This window comes from Synchiropus splendidus, chromosome 15 (assembly GCF_027744825.2).
Source record: "Synchiropus splendidus isolate RoL2022-P1 chromosome 15, RoL_Sspl_1.0, whole genome shotgun sequence".
Lineage (NCBI taxonomy): Eukaryota > Metazoa > Chordata > Actinopteri > Syngnathiformes > Callionymidae > Synchiropus > Synchiropus splendidus.
In genome coordinates this window covers 6,378,324-6,403,171 of record NC_071348.1, presented here as the reverse complement: position 1 = coordinate 6,403,171, position 24,848 = coordinate 6,378,324, and the positions used below count along the sequence as shown (strand labels likewise).

Below are 24,848 nucleotides of genomic sequence, written 5' to 3'. Positions count from 1 at the left end.
ATCAATGTTCTTAACAAAAAAAGAAATAAAAAGGCAAATATCGTGGTTCAAATAGTACGTCTCAGAATAACAGTATAGTAAAGAAATGTTTTTTAAAACCTCCTCCATTTTAATAATTTATTTTACAATTATCCATTGTAGCCTAAAGTATAGACACACAAAAGAAGTATATTTATCAGGTTCTGAAAATGTGAGATGGTCTTGCTGTGTGTGGCACTCAACCCGTCTTCTCTGGTGCTCCACCGCCCCCTGCAGGCGGGAGTGTGCATGTGCGAGGAGGGCTTCACTGAAGTGCTGTCTCCCGCCGGGCTGCTGGACCAATGTGCCCCCATCCCCGTCCTGGAGATCCCCACCGCCGGGGACAAGAAGGGTGATGTGAAGACCAGTCGTGCCATTAACCCCACACTGCCCTCCACCGTCCAGCCCGGACGCTCGGGCCGGACCTGGTACCTGCAGCCTTACGGACCAGGTCAGAGCGCGGCTTCCTGCCTGACACTCCCCGCTCGCTGTTCAGAGAATCCACTGCAGAGCTGTTATAGGCGACGCTCCACCAGGGGGCGCCACGCTCGCGTTTCAATGTTATGCTTATTATTGCAATAATCATGAGGAAATTAACAAACAGAAAAAGCTGGACCACACACACACACGTTACTCTGGTCCTCAGACGGCAGGAACACCTGGTGCATACACACTTCACAAACCAGTCAGCAACGGTGCGCTCAAAGGCTTCATGGTGTGTCTGAAGTTATAGTGTCTGAAATAAGCTTTTGGCAGTGACTCAAGACTCCACTCCATTTTTGTGGCACCAGCTCCAAAAGTGAAGCGCACGCGACACGTGTGCGAGCCAGAAGTAGGTCAGACAGTGAGAGTGAAGGTGGATTCTGGGAGAAGAGCTGAACCCTGACGCGCCTGTGGCTCTGAGCTTGACACCGGTGTCGTCATTAGCATTTCACAGACGCTTCCCCCAAACTTCCTCTAATCCCGGCCGGGAGAAGGTTTAAGAATAATCCCTGGAGTGAAGGGAGACACAAAGTGGAGAGGTTTTAAATCGGACGCTTCACCTTTGCTCCCTGAAGCTTTCTCCGACTGGAGGAGATGAAGGAGACAAAGGAGCCGTCAGAGGAAGGCGAGGTCCGGGGGTTTCTCTGCTCTGACCCGCTCACACTGACCTCTGGCACCTCTAGTCAGGCTCCGCAGCGCCCCCTGCCGCCCGAGCTCGGCAGCGCCATCGAGTCAGCCGAGATCTGTTCAGTGTTGTTTGCTGATATCAGTCTGTGTGTGCTGCGCTTTAGTTCAGGTGGACGTTTTGTATTGTGAGTTCAGGTTGTGCAAATGTGTGATTTAGTTTCAAACCCCTTCCAGAGCAGGGACAGTGACAGTGTTGTGTGTTGCTGCTGAAGATGTGTGCGACGGTGTTGTGTGTTGCTACTGAAGATGTGTGTGACGTGTTGTGTGTTGCTGCTGAAGATGTGTGCGACAGGTGTTGTGTGTTGCTGAAGATGTGTGTGACAGGTGAAGGTGTTGCTGCTGAAGATGTGTGTGACGGTGTTGTGTGTTGCTGCTGAAGATGTGTGTGACGTGTTGTGTGTTGCTGCTGAAGATGTGTGTGACAGTGTTGTGTGTTGCTGCTGAAGATGTGTGTGACGGTGTTGTGTGTTGCTGCTGAAGATGTGTGTGACGGTGTTGTGTGTTGCTGAAGATGTGTGTGACAGGTGAAGGTGTTGCTGCTGAAGATGTTTGTGACGTGTTGTGTGTTGCTACTGAAGATGTGTGTGACGTGTTGTGTGTTGCTGCTGAAGATGTGTGCGACAGGTGTTGTGTGTTGCTGAAGATGTGTGCGACAGGTGAAGGTGTTGCTGCTGAAGATGTGTGTGACGGTGTTGTGTGTTGCTGCTGAAGATGTGTGCGACAGGTGTTGAGTGTTGCTGAAGATGTGTGCGACAGGTGAAGGTGTTGCTGCTGAAGATGTGTGTGACGGTGATGTGTGTTGCTGCTGAAGATGTGTGCGACAGGTGTTGTGTGTTGCTGAAGATGTGTGCGACAGGTGAAGGTGTTGTGTGTTGCTGCTATAGATGTGTGCAACAGGTGAAGGTGTTGTGTGTTGCTGCTGAAGGTGTGCGTGACAGGTGAAGGTGTTGTGTGTTGCTGCCGAAGATGTGTGCGACAGGTGAAGGTATTGCTGCTGAAGATGTGTGCGACAGGTGAAGGTGTTCTGTGTTGCAGCTGTAGATGTGTGTGACAGGTGACGGTGTTGAGTGTTGCTGAAGATGTGTGCGATGGTGTTGTGTGTTGCTGCTGACGTCTGTCGTCATGTGCTTCCTCCACAGACGGGAAGCTGAAGATGTGGGTGTATGGTGTAGCAGCCGGAGCTGTCGTGCTCCTCATATTCATAGTGTCTATGATTTACCTCGCTTGGTGAGTGCCGCCCCCTAAACCCTCCGCCCTTGGCCCCCCACCCCATCACCTTCATGCCCCTCCCATCATCATCATCATCATCATCTGTTTCTTTTCGGCTCGGCCTTCACGACCTCCTTCCTTCAAACGAGAGCAGCAGCTACTGTGCCTCGGTGCATCGCTCCCTGAAGGCCCAAGAGTCCGGCGCCAACGGGACGGTGGTGTGGGTGGGAGGGGGGGTGCAGGAGATGAGCTACACCTGCCCCGACTGCCAAGAGCTGGCCCAGTCCAGCAGCAGCTAACCAGGAGGAGCACCCCCACCCTCCGCCGACACCCCCAGCACCTCCTCCAGGTTACAGCAGTCCTCGTCAGCGCCCTGTCATGTGACCAGCCTGAGCGCTGGAGTGAAGCTGCCGCCGCAGGTGAGGGCAGGTGGCGCTGTGGTGCAGGAAGACTCTCGCTTAATCCCCAACATAGAAACCAAATTGTCTTTGTAGCTGGACATTGTTGTCAGACAGTTTTGATCCATTATGATGGGTCAGAACTGAAACCTGAAGTTCATTAATAACTTCATTTGACACTTAATTTCTACATTATTTGATTTTTATTTTAAATAATGCCACCCAATAAGCTGCTTCTCCGAAGACAAATGGATCAGTATCATAATTGTTACGGAGATTCTTCAGCAAATCTTCAACAGAAACATCTCAGAGGTTGTTAGCACACGTGCTTAGCCACGTAGCCAGGGATCATGTGACCATTGTACCGTCCTTTAGCATCACTTCATCACAGAGATTCCAAAGTGTGTGTGTAGTCCAGGGTCAGTTTGAGCTCTTGTGCTACTGACACGTGACTGTGAGGCCATGAGCGACTCAACTGTCCAAGCTTTTAGCGTTGTGGGTTAGCCGCGAAGCACATCACACCTCATCAATGTCCGGTTTAAAACAAACATTCCATCACTCCCATGAAGTCTCAGATTATATTGCCGACATAAGGACAAACCAATGACTTGCAACTATCTCAATGATTTCTACCAATTACACAATTGTCTGGATTCAAGTGGTTCCTATTGAGCTGAGGGGAAACTGAGTCGTCTCGGTGTGATGTGGCTCCAGAAGGAAGAAGGTCCCGCGTTTGTCCATCCACCTTTGTTTTGCTCGATCATCCGTTCTTCACCGTGAACCTTGATGCTTCCCTTTCATTTGCCATGTTATTCGCATAAGGTCCCTCACACGCTTTGGTATTCGGTATCTTAAGACGTTCAGCCGCTGGTTTAGCTCAAGTCACAGTGCTGAAGCCTGCCACTAGAGGGAGCCTCAAACAAGATGACGGTCCTCGTGGCTGATCTTTGTTAGTTTACTGACGGTGTTAATGATGTTTGCGTTCCTCCGCTGTGACACTCAGAGACACGGGTCACGTCAACATCAAAGGCTAATTCCAGGAGCTCAATTTTGTCTTTAACCCGGCCAGAGTGCTCTTTATTCCACCTCCACACGTCCGTCCGCGGCGAGAGGCACGTCAGCCACTCCATCATCATCATCATCATCATCATCATCATCATCGCGTTACACAAATAGCTGCTCGGTGGACTCGGGCGAGGATATGGAGTCGACCCGTCTTTGATGCAGCAATAACAACCTGAAGATTAAAGTCTTTTTCCTCCTCAAGCGGCTTTGAAAATCTCTGCCGCGTCTGAGTTGGCATGCAAATGAGACGAATTACAGTTTGTGCCTCGTGGTGAGAAAGTGTTGGGCGCCTGTGAGTCCATCCACAGTCGGTCAACCTCCCGAGTCTCGCTCGGTCAGGCGCCGCGTGTTGTCGCCGCCATTTTAAACGCAGGAATAACTGTCAAGTTTGTGCGTCATGGCCACAGTAAACACACGTAATGCGGTTCCTCTGTGTCGCCGACAGTGGCGGGTTCCACGCCGCGGCCCAGATCCGACCCAGATCTCACTCTAACTTAACTTTACAGCTTATTAATGTTTATCAAACTCTCAACGGTTTGGGTTTCACGCTGAGAAGGATGGAAGGAGTCCGGCGTGATAAAGGCCGCAGATGTGCTGAGGAGGCAGGAGTTGGGAGGGAAGATAAGCGTGTGATGAAGAAGCCAAGAAAGATATGGGGACGTGGTGAATGGAAATGGAAGAGCTGAACCGGACGAGTCCTGGGACGGAACTAGTTTCACCTCAGGACCCGTCGCCATTCCTTTATTAGCCATGAATCGGCTGTGAGTCAAAGCGGAATAACATTCCAGTCCAGGATATCTCAACGAGTCGGGAAGTCGCTCTGACTTGTGGATGGGTTGAGGCGCACAGATCTAGTCAGAGCAGACTCGTAGCTCCACACCGCGGTCGGCCATCTTGAGGACGGTATAGGAATCCATTCAGGCGGCGGCTGTCATGCTCCACTCATGAATCCAACATGATCCATGACGCTGCTCACCGCCAAGATGGCCGCCACTATGGCCTGGCTAACCTGTGTGTGTTCTGCTCTCGCAGCAAAAAGCCAAAGAGACCTCAGAGACAGCGGCAACAGAACAACCGGCTGAAGCCGTTGACTCTGGCCTACGACGGAGACACGGACATGTAGCTGGGCCCGCCACCCCGAGACGCCGGGACGGATGGAGCGGGAGTCCAACCCTGTTTGTTTTCCCCACCCTCCTCTTCCTCCACGCCTTCCTGACCTCCGTCTCATTCCGATGCCTTGTGTTTTTTGTTTTTTAATGGGTGACAAACCAGCTTCCTCTCTGTCAACTCTTCCCCCGCACTTTCTTGTTTTTTTTTTTTTTTTTCTTCCCGAAAACTGCTGAGTAGCTGGAGGCTTAGGACTCTCTGACGGCTCGTACGTTGCCAAAAGTCACCGCGGGGATGAGGAGGAGGAGGAGGATGAGGAGGAAAATCTCCATGAAAAGGTTTAGAAACTGGGTTTTCGACTCAAATCTCTTTTACAGTTTGAACAAAAGAGCTTTTTCTTCTTTTTTCTTGGCGTGATTTGGAGGGAAACTGGCTGGCGGGATAAACGGATGGAGGAGCGGCGGTGGCGGCGGAAGCCTCGCCTCCACCTTCGCTTACTTTGCACTATATTAGTGCAGCATGATATGCACATGTGACTTCTACCTTCGATTGCCATAAACACTGCCTCTTCCACGACGCGGGGCGCTAACAGCTAACAGACTCCAGCGTCCAGCGACAGCCACGCTCCGTGCGTTCACTCGGGAATATTGTGACTTCAGCTCAGAGGAAACGTGAGGAGCCCTAAACTGATCTGAGGAGAAGTTACATGTGACCTTTCTCTCATATCTACTGTCTCTGACTTCATATCATTATGGATTTTTATGGTGTAATATGGCGTTTTATGATCTCTCAGTTGTGGCTAATAATCTCAATAATCCAGTGTTTCTTCACTTGTATTTTTCAATATCAATTTTACTTTCATCCTCATAGTTCCGAGAATATATCGCTCAATTTTGCCTTTTTAAAGACGGAACTGCGTCTCATATTTTTCCTCATCATTAATCATGACTATTTTGGGATGAGATGGTGGATCTTTTTCTCGAGTGAACGCACTCAGCACCGCAGCTGAGGAAGTACATGTAGATGAAACAAGTAACTTGCGCTTCTCGGATCTCGTCCGGTGTCACCGCCTCTTTTGTCGAATCATAGATTCATGGTGAAGCATAAATATGTTTCGGGAGTCGTGAGTGGAAGTCATGGCTACTGGAATAATAAATCCCTGAATGATGAGACAGATGCAGTGAGACTGAAGAGAAATGAACAAATAAAGAAATGGATTTAAAAATATATATATATATAATACTCATCACTGAAAAGGAAATATGAGCCTGAAGTCCAGGTGAATAACAGGAACACGACTTGAGAGATGAGTTTTATTGAATTGTTGGTTAAAACAAGTTCCATTTCTGCGATGAATACTCTCAACAAAGCATAACTTTAATTGTAACTATACATTTGATAAATAAAATAATATTTTAAAGTTGCACTTGTGAGATTTGAAGTTGTAAAGAGGAGATTTTTAACTCTAAATAACCAAATGAAGGGGTCACCACTTTTTTTTCTTTTTTTTTAGATCAAATTCACCTTTTTATTGTCACAATTTGTTTGGCTTCTTTACTTAATTTGAATTTAAATCTGGACTGTGCGACTGATGATGTCACAACTTGGAGAATATTCAATCCTATTCTGAAGTTAAAGGTAAAGTCAAAAGCAATAAACGTAAACATTCCCGTTTTAGTTCCATGAATTTCCACCTTTGGTTTCTCACGTGAACAACATGAATCCTGGGATGTTGCTTTGCGTCTTGCGTGGGCTGGTTAAGTCGACTCCAGCTCTGGAAGGTCCTGCGGTCACAGACGTGCGCTAGCATTGCCATCTGCTCATATCTGCCTTACCGACTTCAACAACAATCTCCATTTATCTTCACGCTAAAGCTTTTTTTCTATTTTCGCGCCGTAACATCACTTCCGTTCACTCGAGGCGAAATCTATCGGAAACTGTACAAACTGACATGTTCATAGCTTCGGCGAACGCGGTGCGGAGAATGTTTACGTTTGTCGTCGGAATTGTAAATAACATTTTTATTCTGATATTTTGGGGGAGGGAGGGCGGGAAGTGGGGGTTGCGAAGTACGTATGTGGACATTTATTTTGTATTATCGCACAGACAAATGTTTATCGCGAGTGTACGATATTGCTTACTGTTGTATTCACGATGCAAGTGACGTGACAAAAGACGGAGGGAAAAAAACACACTGAGTGATCGGATGTTTTTGTACAGGTTGTTTATATGTTCGGGACGAAAATAAACAAGGTTGTAAACACATGCTGAATCTGCGTCTTTGTACACACACGCTGAGCCATAACATTATGACCGCAGGTGAGCAGCTATCGTGTTTTTGGCTCCTCATCTTCACACATGAAACTCTACAGCGCCCTCCTGTGGTTGATATCAGTGAATCGAAATGTGCAATAAAGTTAAAAGAACTCTTTCAGTTTCATGATTTTACCACTGAGATTTTATACCCATGTTTCCCTCAGTAACATACAGTATTTAATGTCAAAGCAGTGAAAATCTGCTGCGGCGAATTGATCCTGAGGCAGTCAATCTTTGGGTTTGACCTTTGACCTCTGGCTAATGCGGCGGCTAGTGATTTCCAATGTCAAACGAGTGGCTCAAATGAAGATTGACTGGAAGTGAGTTTGTGTTTGACGGATGTGGCGAACGAACAAACACACTTATCTCATCCGTCCATGTCTCGAAGTCCAAACGCGTCCGTGCATCGACCCACTGGCTTATATGGTCGAGCAGGGGGCTCAGTTCTCACCTATCTGCTGGACGCAGAGGAAGCAGGTGAAGCAGAGAGTGCAGACACGGCGGAGACGTCACATGGAGAAGTTTGGTGGCCGAGTGAGCGACGCCAGGATGTTGCAGGTGAAGAGGGCGACTGCCAGTGGGGTGCGACTGGAGGATGATGAGGAAGAAGGCTCGTGTCGTCCCCTTCACTCAGCCTCTCCTCGGAGGCAGCACACTTCCGCTCCAGCAGGGGGCGCTCTGAGGGGCCATCGGCTGCTGGGAGTCAATACGAGTATTCTGTCAGTGAATCGAATCTGGTGTGTTTGAGCCAGGTGTTTTGTGACGCTACCTCCACAAGGTGTCGCCAGCTGACGCTGCTGGCAGAAAAGTTGCTCCTCAAGTGAAGATGTGGACCTGCTTCTCCTCCTCCTCCTCCTCTCTTCTTCATCCTCCCTCTCTCTCTCGCTCTCTCTCTCTCTCTCTCTCTGTCGTATAAAGCGGCTCTCCTCCGACCCTCTCATGTCCTCCGTCTTCACGTTGTCACTCGCCGCACCAGAACCCGGACCCGGACCCTCCTGGATGAGTCCTCCTCCAGTTGGGCAGCTGATACCACACCAGTCCGCAGGAGGTGTCGAGCTCGAATCAAGGACAGTCGGACGCTCCGGGACCAAAGATGAGGACCAAGTGTGTGAGAGCTGCCTCTCTGCTGCTGCTCCTATCGCTGGTGAGTCCGTTTCTCATCGTCTCTCCGCGGGCTCTGACACACTTCTGCAACTCACACACGTGTGTGAGGAGAAGCCGCAGCTGCCGGGCTCTTCGCCTAAATCCCGCCAACTGCGGCGCGTGTTCGTCACATCAGATTTAAATAGACATTTTGTGGAAGTGAGACGCGCCGGCGGGTTTTTAAATCGGAGTGACGCCTCCTCCTCCAAGATCCTCATTCACAACTTCCCCCAAATCCCTCTGAGCTGCGAGGAACGTTGCTCAGATCGCGAGTGACGATCGCGTCTGTCAAGTGGCGCCACTTTCATCTCAAGTTTAGACGGGAAAATCAAAGTGTTCATGGAAATCGTTGCGGATTTCCATGCCAAGACGAATATTGAAAACGATAAATTGCTCAGTAAAATTTTCAGTAAATCAAGACGATATTTAAATAAGGAAAATAGAATCAAAAGGATGAAGCACCAAACCTCAGTTATGTTGAATATATTTAGAAGAACGCTGGAACAACGAAGAAGACATTTTTATTCAATAAAAATGATGAAAAAACTGAACATTTAATTCAGAATTTAAACTACTAATTTACAATTGGGAATCAACATGAAAACTGACACTAAAAATATGTATTTAAAAAAATACAATTCAGAATATGAGCTTTGAAATATAGAGTAGAAATGACTTGCAGCTAAATCATTGATATAAATTCACACGTCAGTGCGATGAGGAGGAATATAGTGAAAATGAAGGTTTTGAATTCAGGCTCTTGTTTTGACCTCTTCTTCTGCGTGTTCATGAATCTCACCTGTCCTTGTAATGAGTCGGCGGACGGACGCGTCTGCGAGGGTTCCATGATGGAACCAGTCAGACCTGAGGTCTCCTGCCGCTGGCACGGAGTCGTTCATACAGCGTGAGCTGTGGCTCACAAGGAGGCGCTCTAGTTCGAGTGTCTGAAAGACGCCGCAGCTCGTCCCCTACACCGATCAGAAACCAGTCTGGACTTACTGCCACCGGACACATCGAGTCATGCGTTCGTATATCTAGGGACGGCACTAGAACACGCCCCCTAGCGGCCAGTTAAATATATATATATATCCATCGCCCGCTTATCCGTTGCCGGGTCGCGGGGCAGCAGCTTCGGAGGTCACGCTAAACGCCCTTCTTCCGAGCAACATCCACCAACTCCGACTATATATATATATATATATATATATATATATATATATATATATATATTTTTTTTTTTTTTTTTTTTTCATTTGCTTGTTTGTGATATTTTCTTTTCCGAAGGTTTTTTTCTCAAGTGGCCACAAGCTGGATGCTTGGTTCATAGCGGAGACAAAATCTATTCAAGACAAATGTATGAAAAATATATTCAACTATTGTGAGCTTGAAAGAAATGAATCACCACTCAGAGCAGCTCTAAAAGCGTTTCTTCAATGAAGTGCAGAGAGTCATAAAAGGTTTGAGACACAAGAAATATGATGGTACTATCGACAATGAAAGAACTAAAAATCAGCACCGCAGCACTCAGTCAAGAACAAAGCCGAGAAAAGCCCATTGTCGTGAACCGAATTCAACATGGCGACAGGAGACGAACGCGACAAGTCCACAGGTGTTTAGTCATGTCGCAGGGTGGGGTTGTCAGAAGGTCACATGGCCCCCGGGCTCCTTCCCGCCCACTGGCGTCTGCCACGTCCGTCCCCGGGTTTTAATTTGTATGTAGATGAAGAATTCACGCTGCTTGTGATTGTTTTGGGGGGAATTTGACGGTCGGCTGGTCTCCGACTTTTCAGCGTCCTTGGTGAGTGGGGAGCTCTGATTGGATGTTGGAGTTTCCTCCTGTGAGGTGGGCGGGAGCCTCTCAGAGAGTGGACCGGGTTTAACTTCCTCCATATTTATGGCAGCATAAACACTCCGTTAGAAAGGGTTGTGGCTACCTACAGGATACAGGAACTTCCTGGTGAGAAACCTGATGAGTCAGCAGCTGTGGCACCGTTGAGGTTCGGGTGTTGTAACCTGTGTTGCTGTTGCGGATAAGTTAGCCTGCTCCTGTAGCCGAGGTGCTACAATACTCTCTTTGCAAGTACAGCTGGTGTTAGCATGTTAGCACGGCAAGTGTTTGACAGCTTATGTTTCAGGCTCCAGCGAGAACTGCTGAGTGACATTTGTCGTGAGAGTAGCATGTGGAAGCGTGTGCCGCCACACGGCGCTTGTTTGTGTTCGCTAACCTGAAACACCTTGGACGCTCTCATGCCGACACGACGACGGAGCGAAGGCACGTTTGAAAAGAGTGGTGCAGGGCCGCATGTAGGATGTCGCTGGACTCTATAGGCACACAGGCCGCGAGTTTGAGGCCCACCAACAGGAGGTGTAGCTGACTTGTTTGGTGACTTATGGCGATGGAACGCTGGCCTCTTCCTCCAGGATCTGACTTTGGTCGTCTGAACGGCAGAAGACTCTGGAACGGCACCCCCCCACACACACCCTCCTCCCCTCCCCACTGCGTGGGATTATATATATGTGACGGTGAGAAGCGCCGACACAGCAGAAACTCTCCACTCAGACCCTCCGTCCTTTTAATCTCGCCACAAACACGGACCCTTCAGCCAAACCTGTCAACAAAGCAATCAAAGAAAGGAGGAAAAAAAGCGCCATAAACTTAATCCCCCGCCAAGTTAAAACGCGCTCCTGTGGCGTTATCGCCGCTTCATTTGCATAGTGATGGAAAGAAGTCAATTACTATTAATTATTCTCTACAACTTAATACCCATTATCGAATTGAATTTGCCGTCTTGAAAACCATAAACTCAATTTCACAGCTGACTGGCCGCACTAATCATTTCATTCCTGCCGTTCCCAGCCTCGGCCTTTTGCTTTTTCGGGATTCTTCGATTTCGCCCGCAATAACGTTAACTAACATGGATTTCCTGATCGCGGCCAGTTAAAAGGAGTTAAATGTTGATCTGCTCTTGATGGCGTGTTTTTCGCCGACTCGGCTGCCAAATTGCTCGGCTACGCTTTAATGGGATGATGATAATTGTTTGGTGCGCGGTGCATCCTAAGCTTTCGCCCGCAGCTCCTTCAACAGATTGACAGACCCATGGGAACCTCGCAAACTTATTTTGGCCGCCTTTGAACCAAGTCGTGTGTGAAATAATATGATTATGCATTTCTCCTCTGGGTAAGTTGGGAAACTGGTGGCGAGTTTTTTTCTCCCCTCTCCCCCCAGCCCCCCCCTTCACTCATCCTCCTGCTTCTCCCACAAACCTCCCGCTCTAATATCCCGCAGCCTGTCCACAAATCTATCCTCCTCAGAAGTCATGGTAAGGAATTGTGCCCCGGCCGCGCTGCTGCGACTCCATCCTCCGCCGCCTGTGATGTCTGACACACTCTGTGATTTGTCATCATCTCTGACCCCCCTCAGGTGAGGCTTTGATATCACCGGGGAGAGGACACAGCTCCAACCCTTCCGACGGCCTCACTTGATCCAGGAGGAGTCTTCCACTTAGCTTCACCACAAATGACCACACGCTGCGGCGTGCTAACGCAGACGAGTCGCTCGGCTGCTCAAATGAGACGTAACCTGCTCCTGAACCCGCCGACGCCGACATGTGCGTCAAAAAAATGGCAGAGACGTGAGTCGCCGGGGACGTTCTCCTGTCAGGACTCGCTTTTAACGATGACAAATTCCACAATTAGCATTTCCTGCTAATAGCCGGCTGCTCGTGTCGCCGCTCCTGTGGTCTGTGCAAGTGTCTGCTGGCCACAGAAACTCAGAGGAAATCAGAAACCTGAGGGTCATGTGACCTGTAGGACGGTCAGGTGGTCTGTGGTGGGTCAGGTGTCCTTGATGTGAGAGTCTGAGACACACCTGTGGAGAAGCTGACCTGACGACCTGCCCACCAGCAGGTGGAGCCACATCACATATCAAGTTTGGAATCGACAGCACTTTAACAGCCAGGAGGGATTGAGTTCCTCCCATGGCATTCAAGTCTTCCTGAAGCCTCTGACTATTCTGATCCAACAGTGACATTTTAAAAGGAAGAACAAGCGCAGCTACACGTGCTGTGACTTTCCATCTGCAAAGTCACAGGTTTGGTTTCACTGTTCTTTTCACTGGAAGCAGTTTTATTTTACACATACACATACGCACTCCCGAGACGTACCGTAAACTTTTTTCTCTTGTCTGTTCCCTGCGGCTTATACAGTGATGCGGCTAATACATGGATTTTTACAGACCAAGGAGCGTCATCCTTCCAAAATACTGAGCCTGGTCACATCACAGCCGTGTTGTTGACCTTAAAACTCCGCCCACAGAGCCGTTCTCCTGGCGGAGCGGAGAGGAGAAGCAGCAGCTGCGAGCGGCTGTGGTGTCAGAGCTTGGGCCACACTTGGAGCAGTTTCCTGTCAATGACAGATGTGAGGAGCTGATGATTCCAGTGGGTTCCATGGGTCCAAACTTGTTTACAAGTGAACCTCATGCATGTTTAAGCCTTGCTACGGTGCAGGCAGCACCACTGCACCTGCAGCTTCTGGATGAACTACATCTGTTTTCCAACTTCAGTTTAGTGGGTGGGGCTAACATTCCGGTGGCTCTATGGTCTGGAACTCACGGTCGTCTGTTACCGTGCATGAGAGCATGTCCCTACCTTTCATGTTGAGCAGAGAGCAGAGGGCGAGTGTCCAGTACTGAGGACCCTCACTCAAACATCAGGACCTAAAGTGGCCCGCGAGCCTCATTCTAAGCACCAGCAGGGCAGACAGTGGAGAAACTGTGGTGGATTTGTTGAGTCCCTTTTGTTCCTCCCAACAGTGGAGCAGAAGCAGGTTCGATGTGATGTTGGTCACCTACTAACCCCAAATCAGCAGCTCCGCTCTTGAGCGTCTGCCATTTTGAAGCGACTTTGATTCGAGGACAGGCAGCGGCGCCGCGGCATGTTATCACAGATGGACAGAGCAGAGGAGTCCAGATTTGTTCTAGAAGCCGCAGAGGTGGACTCACTCTGAGTCTAAGTGGATTAAAGTGATAAATGGATCAGAACCTCCAGGTCAGGTTCTGAGGAGCAGCAATCATTTTAAACCCCTTAGTCACGTCCACGCTGCTTGTTTTATGGAGGAAACCGACGCGCACTCGCTCGCCGTCCCCAGTGCTGCAGCCTCACATTCTCCTGGTTTAAACGCAGAGATTAGCGCAGCCCACCGAAGACAGGAGTCGGACCTGAAGACACGCCGGAGGTTCCTCAAACTGGAGGCTCAGATATCAGCCACTCTGAAATCTGCAAGGCATCAGTGGGTTTAAGGGCAGAGAGCGGAAATAGAAACATGCACTTCTCCATTTGTGCGTATGTCGGGTGCGTTGATCTCTTCATCTTTATTTATGTATTTAAATTCACATTTTGAACGATCATCTCTCTGGCTCTGGGACTTTTTTCTTGGGTTGTGAAGATGTTTTTAACCAAGATTAGTTTCAGATTTTGCTCACAATTTCTGATGTGAATTTGAGCCGTTTATTTTTCTAGCAAATCACATGATTTACTTCTACTTCTTCTTATATTTACATTGACTCTTCTCCACATAATTATTGACCATTTAAAAACCATTCACCATTTTCCAAAAATCGAAAATGTTTATTTCAGTATATTTATATAAAGATAGAGATATATTTACATTTACATTTTATTTTTGCTTGTGTTTATTTCTGTCCCGTGCTTTGTCATTTCTACATAAAAACGTACTTCTAATCTTAAATCTTTCGTTCTCCCTGAAGAATCTGGTGTCTGATGCTAAAGCTGAATTGGTTCCACTCAGTGACCAGCAGGGGTCAGTAAACTGAGGCGACTTGATGAGTCAGAAGTGTTTGACAGTTTCCTGCAAACGCCTCTGATGTTGGAAGGACGTGATTGGCTGTTCAGTTTATCATATTGCGTTGCGAAACATGATCGAGCGAGGCTGAGGCTGAGGGTCCGAGGCTCCGCCTTCGTGGCACCTGGTCCGACCTCAGGTGGCGTTTCACTGGAGCGCAGAAACACTGAGTTGCGGCATGTGTTGAAAGTTGATCAGACGCTCGGGTGACAGCGCTTGTTGTTTTGGTCGCCGCCTGAGGCTGACAGTCGTCAGAGTCGCAGTAAAACCTGAGCGCGACAAAGACGATCCGTCAGAGAGACGTGGAACTGGAAGCTGCCGGCTACATCACAGGTGGCCTCGTCTGAATGCGGTCACATGACACCTCCAAAGAGAACAGCAACAGACCAGTGTACACCAGGAGGAACTGTCCGGTTCCAACGCCACCCACCACACCGCGAGCGTAGCCATTAGCGCGACAGTGTTTCCCCCTTGAAGACGAGTGATCTTGTACAAGTGAGTCACAATTTCACTTGATGGATGCTAACGTTGCTACATGTACCCACATGACTGGAACTAGAGTTGTGCCACCGGGGTCCACTCTTGGACACCTGACACTTTCTTACGATGCACAACTTTGACGGCCATTTTTCACTGATGAAATGTCGTTGACCAAACACCTGTTTGAACATAATCTACTTTGTATGGTGAAAGGTTGTGTGGTACTGTCTGAGAGATTCGCTGAAAACATTCATGAACCGTCAGGATTGAAAGCGTATTTTTACAGGCCGATGATGTTTTGTGTTTCAAGGGCCAAACTGGTCTTGTGTCGGTGAAACATTTGCATTACTTGTAGTAGATTCAGTACAACTTAGCTAAAGACATAGTTTTAATGTTAACGTCTTTGCTAGTTGTAAGAGTCGTAATAGGTACATCACTTGTTAGCAGTAGCAACAACAGGTAGCATCCAAACTCACCCTAAAACAGTGACATAATCGAGAAGTAATACATGCAGTAATAAGAACTATGGCTGGTTGTTGTACGCAGTGATGATGTGTACTTGTTAAAAGACCAAGATACTGTATAGCACTGACACCACAAGTGACTCGGAGTGGTACTGACTAGCTGCACTTACACGTTCGGCCGATGGGAGGTTTGAGGTTTTTTTTTCCAAGTAAAAAGTGCCAGCACAACTGCAACCAGATGAAATTGTCGCACTGTTAGTAGCAGTATCAACAATGATCATTTTAGTTATCAGCAAGTAAAAACAGTGTGGTTGCACCTTGTTAATACAAGTTACTGTAGTTCTGGTAAAATGTGGTCAATGTAGCGCGGTAGCTGTTTTTCACTGAAAGTTCTTGTCAAGTACAGTAAGCAGGCGTAGTACATTAGAATGAAGAAAATCATTTTAGTTACATAACATAGTTTCCGTTCTTTTAAATAAGGAATCTGTGGTAGTACACGAAGAGCTTTGCACAAGGCAGTTTTAAGTACATAAAAGTAATAATTACAGTTATTAGTACAAAGATGTAGTAGTTTACTGGAGCAAGTGGCGGAAGTTGAGGTATTTCACTCTCAGTTCTATATGAAATTTTACTACGGTTGTGAAAACAAAAAAAAACACTTGTCAAATAAACACATTGTTGTGTGGACGCGTCCGTCTTGAAAGACAGGAGGTTACTACCAGAGAGGGACGGATTGGTCTCAGTTAGGGGGCGACGTACCCTGGTCGTGAACCGGCTCCACAGGGACTTTGAGAAACGAGTCGCAGCACCAAGTGCCGAGTGTTTGGGAGCTCATTTCCCTCACGGCCTCGGGAGCGAACAGAGATTCAAGATATCGACAAAGGTTCTGTCATTTAAACGACACTGCGTCTCCAGAGCCGCTCTCAGGAATTCAGTCTGGGGCGAAGAGTCCAGCCAGCAGGCAGATTGAGGCTCCCAGCAGGTGGCGCTAATAGGATGACGCTGGACTCCAACAGCCGCCAGAGAGGAAGCACTTCTGTAGGAGTTCCAGACTTCAACATGACTCCCAGTGAGCTCCCAGCCACACCCTCTGACTCCTGCTCCCCAGGGCCTCTGAGTACTGTCAATACCTCAAGTATTACTTCATCTACCGATTCACCACCAGTACTTTAACTTTTCAACTTCAAATACTGAAACTGACAGTAGTTACTACGCACCATTTAGCAGCCAACTATGCAAGAAGTACCACTGCTGCCACTGACTCGATACTAATTTGTATTACTATAGCCAGTACTGCCTGTCCTCATTACTGCTCAGTACTATAGCTTGGATGAATGCTACAGATTCTGTGCTTATAATGCTGTCACTAAAACTAAAGTACTGCTTCTAATACCAGCCATATAAATTGATACTCCCAGAAATACTTCTACTCCAGAGACCTTATTCATCCTGTTACTGGACCATGTACTACTACTCCTACCACCAGTAATACTGAAAATAACAAAATACATGTGTTGTGCAAAATAGCACAAGTAATTTACCAAATTCTGTGAATAAAAGCAGTAGTATTAAAGTGCTGAGTTGCCGTATAAGTACAATAACTTTTTTAATCATCAAGCTCTATTGAGCTCTCTCTACTTTTAACTTACTTTAAACTACTTCTACTGGACACGGAGAACAGTTAGCAGCATGTTTTCTTTTACTGCAACCACATTTACTAGTACAGAAACACTACTATTAATGTTCATACTTGAACTGGCATTGCTTGTTCTACTCACAACTATCTCTTGCAGTAGTGTTTACTGCTGGCTGTAGTACTAGTTACTGCTACTGCATGACTTCCCTCTTTTACCGATTGATGCAGTGCTGTCATTAGCAAGCGTGCTAGCCACAGTAAAATAAAAGTAGTGATCCTAGTTAGCAGTACTGCAGTGCTACTTGTACTTGTTACTTTGCCGCCAAATATTCAAATGTGTCGTGAGACAAACCGCTGCACGTTTATAGCTCAATTTGAAAAAAGGAGTTTGAAAGGACTAGTGTTAATTTGTCAAGCTGCAGTTCTGAACACACACACACGCGCGCGCACACACGCGCACGCTGGCCCGGCGGCTTTAACTCACTTAAACTCCGACTGTCGCAGCCACAAATCGTGCTGCAGCCGCCACATTCAGGGAAATGAAAACTGACACACACTTTTATTCATCCTCTCAAGGTTTTTGTGCCGCCGAGTCATCCGGCTCCTCCGCCGCTTCCATTAAGGCCTGAAATTTGTTGGCCAGCCGGGGTTCCAGCCCATAGAATCCCCACCCCGCTCCCGGGGGGGGGGCCGGCGGGTTGTTTATCTTCCTGTTTCAAAGAGAAGACGCCTGCGCCTTATCACCGCCGCGCCAAGAGTAGATAGCATTTAGGTTTGTCCGACAACCTGCCTGTTCCCCGCATCTGGCAATCTGAGCGCGGCTTCCTGAAGGACTTGTGCCGCCGCCGTGTTTGTGTTATCTTGCTGAGGGATTCTGCCTCTTCGAGTGAACCCCGAATCATATTAGCGCTCTTAAACGGAGTTGGGGGAGGAGGGACCCTCCACACAGCCACGTATGACCAGCAGATACGTGAATATCTGGCTGAGGAAGTTGCAAATCAATTTTTGATGCCGCGGAGAGTCGATGTGGAGCCGGGGAGATTGGGGTCGGAGGTCAGGGGAGCTCTGGATTTAGTTGTTTATCAATTTGTCGCACAAGCAAAGCTGACGTTGACGGATGCGGCTGGCGCACCTTCAAGGCTCCGCTGCTGCCGCGGCGCCGCTCGCGCCAGAGAAACGCTCCACATGCTAACTTTGACATCCAACTCAAGTGACGGGAGAGGAGATACTCATGAAACAGACAGCAAAGTAGGGCAGCAAATATGTTTCATTCTTCATTAACTAACTACACGTCAGCTACAAAACAAACGTCTACAAAACTAAAGTAAAAATCTGAAGAAAAAAAATAGTAATGATCCAATGACATGATGAAACAAAAACCTTTTTGCACACAAAGCCAATATTGACTGAGTGAAATGGAATTTAAAAAAAGAAAACCAACTCAAGTGTACTGCAGTAATGAATTGATAAAACTGTATCCAAAGAGCAAGTGACAGACAAATGCAGTGGGAAGAGAGCGGGCTGCATAAATGGCTCTCCAGTGGAGACCGAGAGTGACTGCAGGCAAAGGAGTCTGCATCTCGCCTGAGCAGATCTCACTTGAGTGATGGACGGAATCTGGATTTTAATTAAAGACCAGCCGTTGCTTTGGAGGTTCCAAGCCAGCGAACACAGGCAGCCGCTCCAGAAAGTCCTGAAGCTGCAGCAGGTCTGAGCGTTTTGGGCTGCATCCAGGAGGAAGAGCGAAAACACAACAACCTTCTCGCAGATGAAGGTAATAAAACAAAACACTGACAAACCAATATCTGTAAAGGCGAAAGTCATCAGAGTGTGACTGCTAACCTTTACGCCGCCGCGTCTCTCTCTGCTCCATCTGTCTGCGGCTCATCCTCCCGTCTCACTCTCGCTCGCCAGCCAAAGTCAGTCTTGGCCTGGCGAGTGCTGCCGCAGTGGCTCCAGCGATGCTTCTGATCTGCCTAATCTCCGCGGGCTGGATTACAGGTTGGGTTCTCTAATCCGAGAGAGAGCGGGAGGGTGGGGAGGGGGGTCTCTAATCCCGCCACTGTCAGGTGCTTAGATGAAAGCTAATTATGTGTCACACTTCAGGGAGCGCACAGAGGAATCAACGGCCGCCGGAGAGAGACGAGTGAAAACGTCACTGCGCGCGGCCCGCGGGCCACACCGAGCCCTCTGACGGAGGCTGCCGCGGTCGACACTCTGCTGGTGTTTAGTTCTGAACCTCTGTTGGAAAATTGAGGCCTGATAAATTTCAAGTATATTTTTTAAGTATATTTTAATGTCATTTATTAATGTATATAGTTTATTTTCAACATTTAGCAACAATGAACTACAGACACAATACACAAACAAGAACATAAATAATATCTGCACTTTTTTTTACATACATTACATACATACAATATTTTTTATATTATATATATGTCAATATTGTTTCTTTTATATATTTATTCCACAAATATTTGATAATCTCAGATATAGCCCACCGTTTATTTATAAGACAACGTCAAACCCACATTTGCATCTACTCAAACATGCTTTCTTTTTTTTTTAGAAAAAGGTCATGTTTGGATTAAATATGTGGATTTAATCCTCATTATAATGGTGTTTTTATTTGAATAGATTTATGTTTATTTTGGCAAAATGCACATTAAACCGACAGCAAGAGGGAAAATGTAAGCAGAAGTGACAACAAATCAACCCGTCCCTCAAGACTGAGTGGATCCAGGCGGCGGATTCGGTTTTCCAGGTCCAATTCCTCTGAACTCCAGAAGCTTCAAAAGAGATAAAAGAGAAACATTTTCCAGAGCGAGTCCTTTTACAACCCCCCACTGTGACGGCTGAGTGAGAACCTCCGCTGACGTCAATCAGCAGGGTGACATTTTGATGTTCCCCCGCTGACAGCGTGAGACGGAAGCGATTTAAAACAGAGCTTCACTTATTTGTGTAAAATCAGTTCAGCTGTGAGGACTCGGCATCTGAGCTGAGTCAGAAGACAGTCTACTCTCTTTGTAGTCTCACTGTCTGGACTCTCTCTCAGAGAGGGAAGCTCAGTCAGAGTAGAACCTCTGTTGACCTGGGAGGAGGCCCCGGGTCAGACCGAGAAAGAGACAGAGTCTCTCAGCAGCCAGTCTGGGCCTCTTTATTTGACCCCCTGCTGGCGGCGCCCCCCCCCGGCCTCACTTGTGACGGCTGCTGGCCACTGCAGAGGAGACGCCGAGCTTCCGTTGAAGCGTGGTGGTAATGTTGCTGCTCTTCAGTGAGAACTAAATCAGATTCAATCTGTGTTTATTTACTTGAACATTACGGAACAGCAAAGCCTCCGCGCTCCCTGCGGCCGCGCTGAACACCCCACAGTCTGGCGGAGCGGCGCAGAGCTGCTTGCTAAAATCCCTCCATCTGATTGCGGCTCCATGGAGACCAGAACCCAGTTAGCGAGGAGCGTGGGTAATTACTGAGCCGAGGAAATGATATTTAATTTGATGATTGGAGATGTGTAAAGACGCCTTCTCTTGAACGCTAAATTAGCGCCTATAGTTGGGAATGTGGGTCGAGGGTCATTGCGGAACAATGGCCGATAATTACGAGCACGGCGTTCATCAGGATTCACAGGATCAAGAGACGCAAGTGTCCAATAAAGGAGGCAACTCCAGGAGCCTGGCCAGGGTTTCTTCTTTTGTTCGCACCTTACGGAATCTGTCCGCGACTCATCACGCGCTTATCGGAGTCAGCGCACTTATAATCAAGCCCAGCACCTGACGCCTCTTGGGAACACAGCTGCCTGGTTCTTGCACTTCAACCGGGGCGGACCTCCAGTTCTAAAGAGAAATTTGAACCTATGTTTTCTGATGTTTATTGGAAAAAATGACCTACCAGTTTTCCCCTTTTCATTTTTAATAACTAAATACCTACAAAACCAAGTTGTGGTTTTGCTATAACAACACAAACAAGTACGAGCTAAATAGTAATATGTTATTACAAATGTGACTGTCACGCAAGTTTTCAAAATTTTTTAAAAATAATTTAAATAAATTATTTACAGTTTGCATAAATCACACTGAGGAATGGAAGATGTGTGAAATTTAAAGTAAAAAAAAAAAAAGCTTTCAATAGTCTAACTGCAGTCATTGAAGTCACATGACGGTGCTGGATGGAAAGAACCTCCAACAACTTTTACAAACATTGATCCTTTCTCAAACGGATGGATGAGGCTCCTGAATCCGTCTGTTGTCAGAGTGAGTTTTGTCCACTTGAGGCCACCGTATTCTGTGAGCACTCCTCATGGAACAGTGAACCTGTGTGGATCAGGCTCAAATGAAGAAGGAACAGGTTTCTGTCACTGACTCCACACTTCATTTCCTCACCTGACTAGTGTGTGCAGTGGTACCTCGGGTCAGGTGCGCTGTTCCTCTATGTGTGTGGCCGCTGCATGTGGGAGGGGTTGCCGAGTGAGTGAGGTCTCTCCAGAAGTGAAGAGGTGCCCGGTGCGTGTCCAGCTCTGAATGTGCGCTTCTGTGCAGTTTGGCTGTGACAAAGTCATAAACCAAGTCACGCTCTGTCCCAGACTCGCCTCATCCCTGTCCCAGCTCCAGCCCACAACAGGACATTAAACCCTGGAGCGAGCAGCTCTCCTGTGACACTCTACCACGGTCCAGTGCGGAGACAGGAAAGGTTTTACACCTCAATATGGAGAAAAAACAGTCAGTAAATGTAGCTAACAGGACACGTCTGCACACAGAGGCTGCGTTATACACAATAACAAAGCGTGTCGTGGGTCAGCTGATCGGTCCGCGCACGTTTTTCTGTCTTTTTTCATGGGCGTTCAAGTTCTGGATTTTCATTCGAAATCCAAAGCAAAAAAAATCTCGAAATTTTTGTCGAACTCCGTTTTGTTCGACGTTCGAAAACCGAGGTGCCACTGTACTCTCTGTGTATTGTCACCTGAAACCTTCTCAGTGCATGCGCACATTTGGACCAACCACCAGCCACTTGAAGCACTTGCACTCTTTCATGGGCTACTACAAAGTTCCTGCCACTACAGTGAAGCATCTGGCTGCATGGATTGCAGCAGACGTCCATCAAACCGATGCACAGGCCCCTGACCTGCCTGCAGGTTTATCTGGCCTCCGCCTGCGTCGGGACGCGGTCAGATAAGAGCAGTTGGAGATAGTTCATAACGTTGAGACACTTTTTCTCCAGCAGGTTTGAGATATCTTGTCATCCTTTGCTCTGTGCCAGAGCGGCGGAGGAGTTGCCACGTGACGCCATCGAGCAGGTGGACTGGTGTTTGCACACATCTCCTCGCCAGATTGGGATTTTTGTCGTTTAAATAAAGAGCAAATTAAAACCAGAAGTCTGGAAGCCGCGAATGGAGCTGGACGGCGACGTCATAATCGCCTCCTTAACTGCTCGGCTGACATTCTATAAGACGCCGTTCCACTGAACTTTTCCATCCTAAGGAGCTTTATGTTCGGCTGTAATAGTCACGATAAATCCTGCACTAGAAGTCTCCTTGATCCTCCAACCCGGATTTATCTTTTTTTTTAACGATACATCAGCGCCGCGGTTACATGACAGACTTTTGTTTCCAGCTACGGAAGACAAAATGGTCGGCGTTCATTAATACAGTTTAATGTCCCTCGCTGGAAACCAGTCCAGCGCCGGGGTTTCATATTTCTTTTATCAGAAGCTGAAACAAATATCTGTGGATTCGGACGCTGTGGTGCATGTGAGGGTGGGAGGCAGTTAGGGAGGGACGGGGGGGGCGAGAGTGATGCGCCGGCTCCACTAACAGCTCAGGTCATTTGTCACCGGCTTCTCTTCAAAAACATCTGGAGGCCATCTTTTCAAACTCCTCCACTCCTGAAGTGTGGAGAATGAGAACACGGCAGCTTCACGGTGACCTCCACGTACGCGCGCCGCCCTACAGTAGCACAACCCGTGAACTTTCCCGGGCGAGAGACGAGGCTATTTTCAGAGTATCGATCGGCAGGTGGGGGTGCAAAATGTAAACGATTCAGCCAGATAGATCTGCTGTCACGTTCCCGCGCCGCCGCCCCGACATCGCTGTGGCGGGCGGAGGATCTTGGCGCTCTCATCTGTGTGATTGTTAGAGGAGAGACGCACAATGAGCCATCAATCATCCATTCAGCAGGTAATAGTCTGCTGTTGCATCACGTCCACACTGGAGAGGCGCTTCATCCATCTGGACGGACGGCAGGAATACCCGCGCTCCTGATTAGGACGACCCACGCCGGGCGTTTCACGCGCCGCTACAGACGCTTACCGCAGTCATCCTTCGTCTTCTCTGTCAGACTTTCACCCCCAGAGCGAAGCAAACTGTGTTTCTCTTTAAAACACTCAAACGTCTTTCGCGACGTTTGGTCTACCATCCGTTTCTTCTCTAGAGCTCAGCTCTGTTTAGCCGAGTCAGACAAGCCACGAGTCGCTGACCTCTCATCAACACAACCCTAACTTGTGTCTCCTCTTTTTCAATTTGCAGGTTTCCTGCGCTGAATCTCAGAGTTCCGGGAGTCCCGACCTTCGGCAAAGCACCAAATCCAAAATGAAGACCTACTGGACCGAGAGCAGCAAGACTTTGTCCATCAGCCGCCTCCTGTCCCAGACCCTCGTCGACAGAGACAATTTCACTGCCCTGGACCTGAGCTATGACGAGGACTCCTTGTCCAAGCAGGAGCAGTGGAACTGGCTCTACAACAGCACCGGCGCCCGAGACCCTCGATCCAGAACTAAACGGAGACCCATCGTGAAGACCGGCAAGTTCAAGAAGATGTTTGGTTGGGGCGACTTCCACTCCAACATCAAGACGGTGAAGCTGAATCTTCTCATCACCGGGAAGATCGTGGATCACGGCAACGGGACCTTCAGCGTCTACTTTCGCCACAACTCCACTGGGCAGGGGAATGTGTCAGTGGGGCTGGTGCCGCCGACCAAGGCGGTGGAGTTCCAGGTCCACCATGCGCACCAGCCCTTCCACCACCATCACCAGCAGCAGCAGCAGCAGACTGCTCTAGAGACCAAGGACACCAAGCTCTTCAACTGCAGGGTGGAGTACGAGAAGGTGGAGAAGGGCACCCGGAACTCCCTGTGTGCCCATGACCCGTCGCAGAGCTGCCCGCAGGAGCAGACCCAGAGCCACGTCTCCTGGTTGTGCGCCAAACCCTTCAAAGTCATCTGCATCTTCATCACCTTCTACAGCACCGACTACAAGCTGGTGCAGAAGGTGTGTCCGGACTACAACTACCACAGCGACACCCCGTACCTGCCCACCGGGTGACGCCTGCGCGGACCTCCTCAGATATAAATAAAGACCACAGACTCTGTGAACTTGAGCTGTTGACAGGCATTATTACTGCGAACTTTTGTTGCAAGGCTTCGACGGACAGACGATGTCGTTACGGGGTCACCAAGGCTTGCGTATTATATGCATAACCGCCAGATGTATTCAAACTCTGATTGTATTTATGTAAATAACGAGACACAAATTGAATTTTCACCGAGTCCCCCAAGCTAATTTAGTGCTTTGTTATCGTGTGGTGGAGATAAGGCTCCTCATCCTTCCTCAGTACTAACCTCATCATAAATCTGTCGAAAGGCGCCAGCAGGAAAAGTCTCTGCCTTTCTGCCCGTGTGACTGTTCGACCCTCTGATGTCGTGGTAGAAACCTCGTCCATGCATGAAGTGTCCCATTGCTGTACTCATGAAGCTGATCTCCCTCCAGTCGCCAGGACAGTTTGTGTTCACCGTTTGGGTTCAACTGCAGAGCAGATGAACCTCTGTCACAATAAATGAATAAAAGCTGCTGAAGAGTCGAGGGTCGTTTCTGTTTTCCTCTTTTAACCTGCTTGGTTTGCGCTTGCTCTTGCTCCCGGCCCGCAGTGGTCAGTAGCTATCCAGAAGGACTTGGGCCAAGCCAATAGACTCTTTCCAGTGGTGGACCCACTG

The 24,848-nt window shown here is 48.2% G+C and overlaps 2 protein-coding genes across 2 annotated transcripts in view; both read left to right on the top strand.

The window, feature by feature from the left end:
- Window positions 1-7,338, top strand: part of LOC128772128 (thrombospondin type-1 domain-containing protein 7A) — an 84,311-nt gene extending 76,973 nt beyond the window's left edge. Inside the window, exons 26-28 of the mRNA XM_053888230.1 lie at window positions 256-469; window positions 2,328-2,415; window positions 4,893-7,338. Coding sequence (XP_053744205.1) covers window positions 256-469; window positions 2,328-2,415; window positions 4,893-4,983 — 393 coding nt within the window. The 3' untranslated portion in view covers window positions 4,984-7,338. The remainder of the gene's footprint in view (window positions 1-255; window positions 470-2,327; window positions 2,416-4,892) is intronic.
- Window positions 7,339-8,199: 861 nt separating this feature from the next.
- Window positions 8,200-24,699, top strand: LOC128771685 (neurexophilin-1). Its single transcript, XM_053887283.1, has 2 exons — window positions 8,200-8,427; window positions 23,386-24,699. Exons 1-2 carry the CDS (start codon window positions 8,377-8,379, stop codon window positions 24,178-24,180), a joined length of 846 nt encoding a protein of 281 aa, XP_053743258.1. The 5' UTR covers window positions 8,200-8,376; the 3' UTR covers window positions 24,181-24,699.
- Window positions 24,700-24,848: the final 149 nt, after the last annotated feature.

Bases quoted from the DNA above. Each gene is read 5' to 3' on its own strand.
- LOC128771685 (XM_053887283.1), top strand. From the start codon at position 8,377: ATGAGGACCAAGTGTGTGAGAGCTGCCTCTCTGCTGCTGCTCCTATCG. The intron at 8,428-23,385 runs GTGAGTCCGTTT...TTCAATTTGCAG, and splicing joins TGCTGCTGCTCCTATCGCTG to GTTTCCTGCGCTGAATCTCA.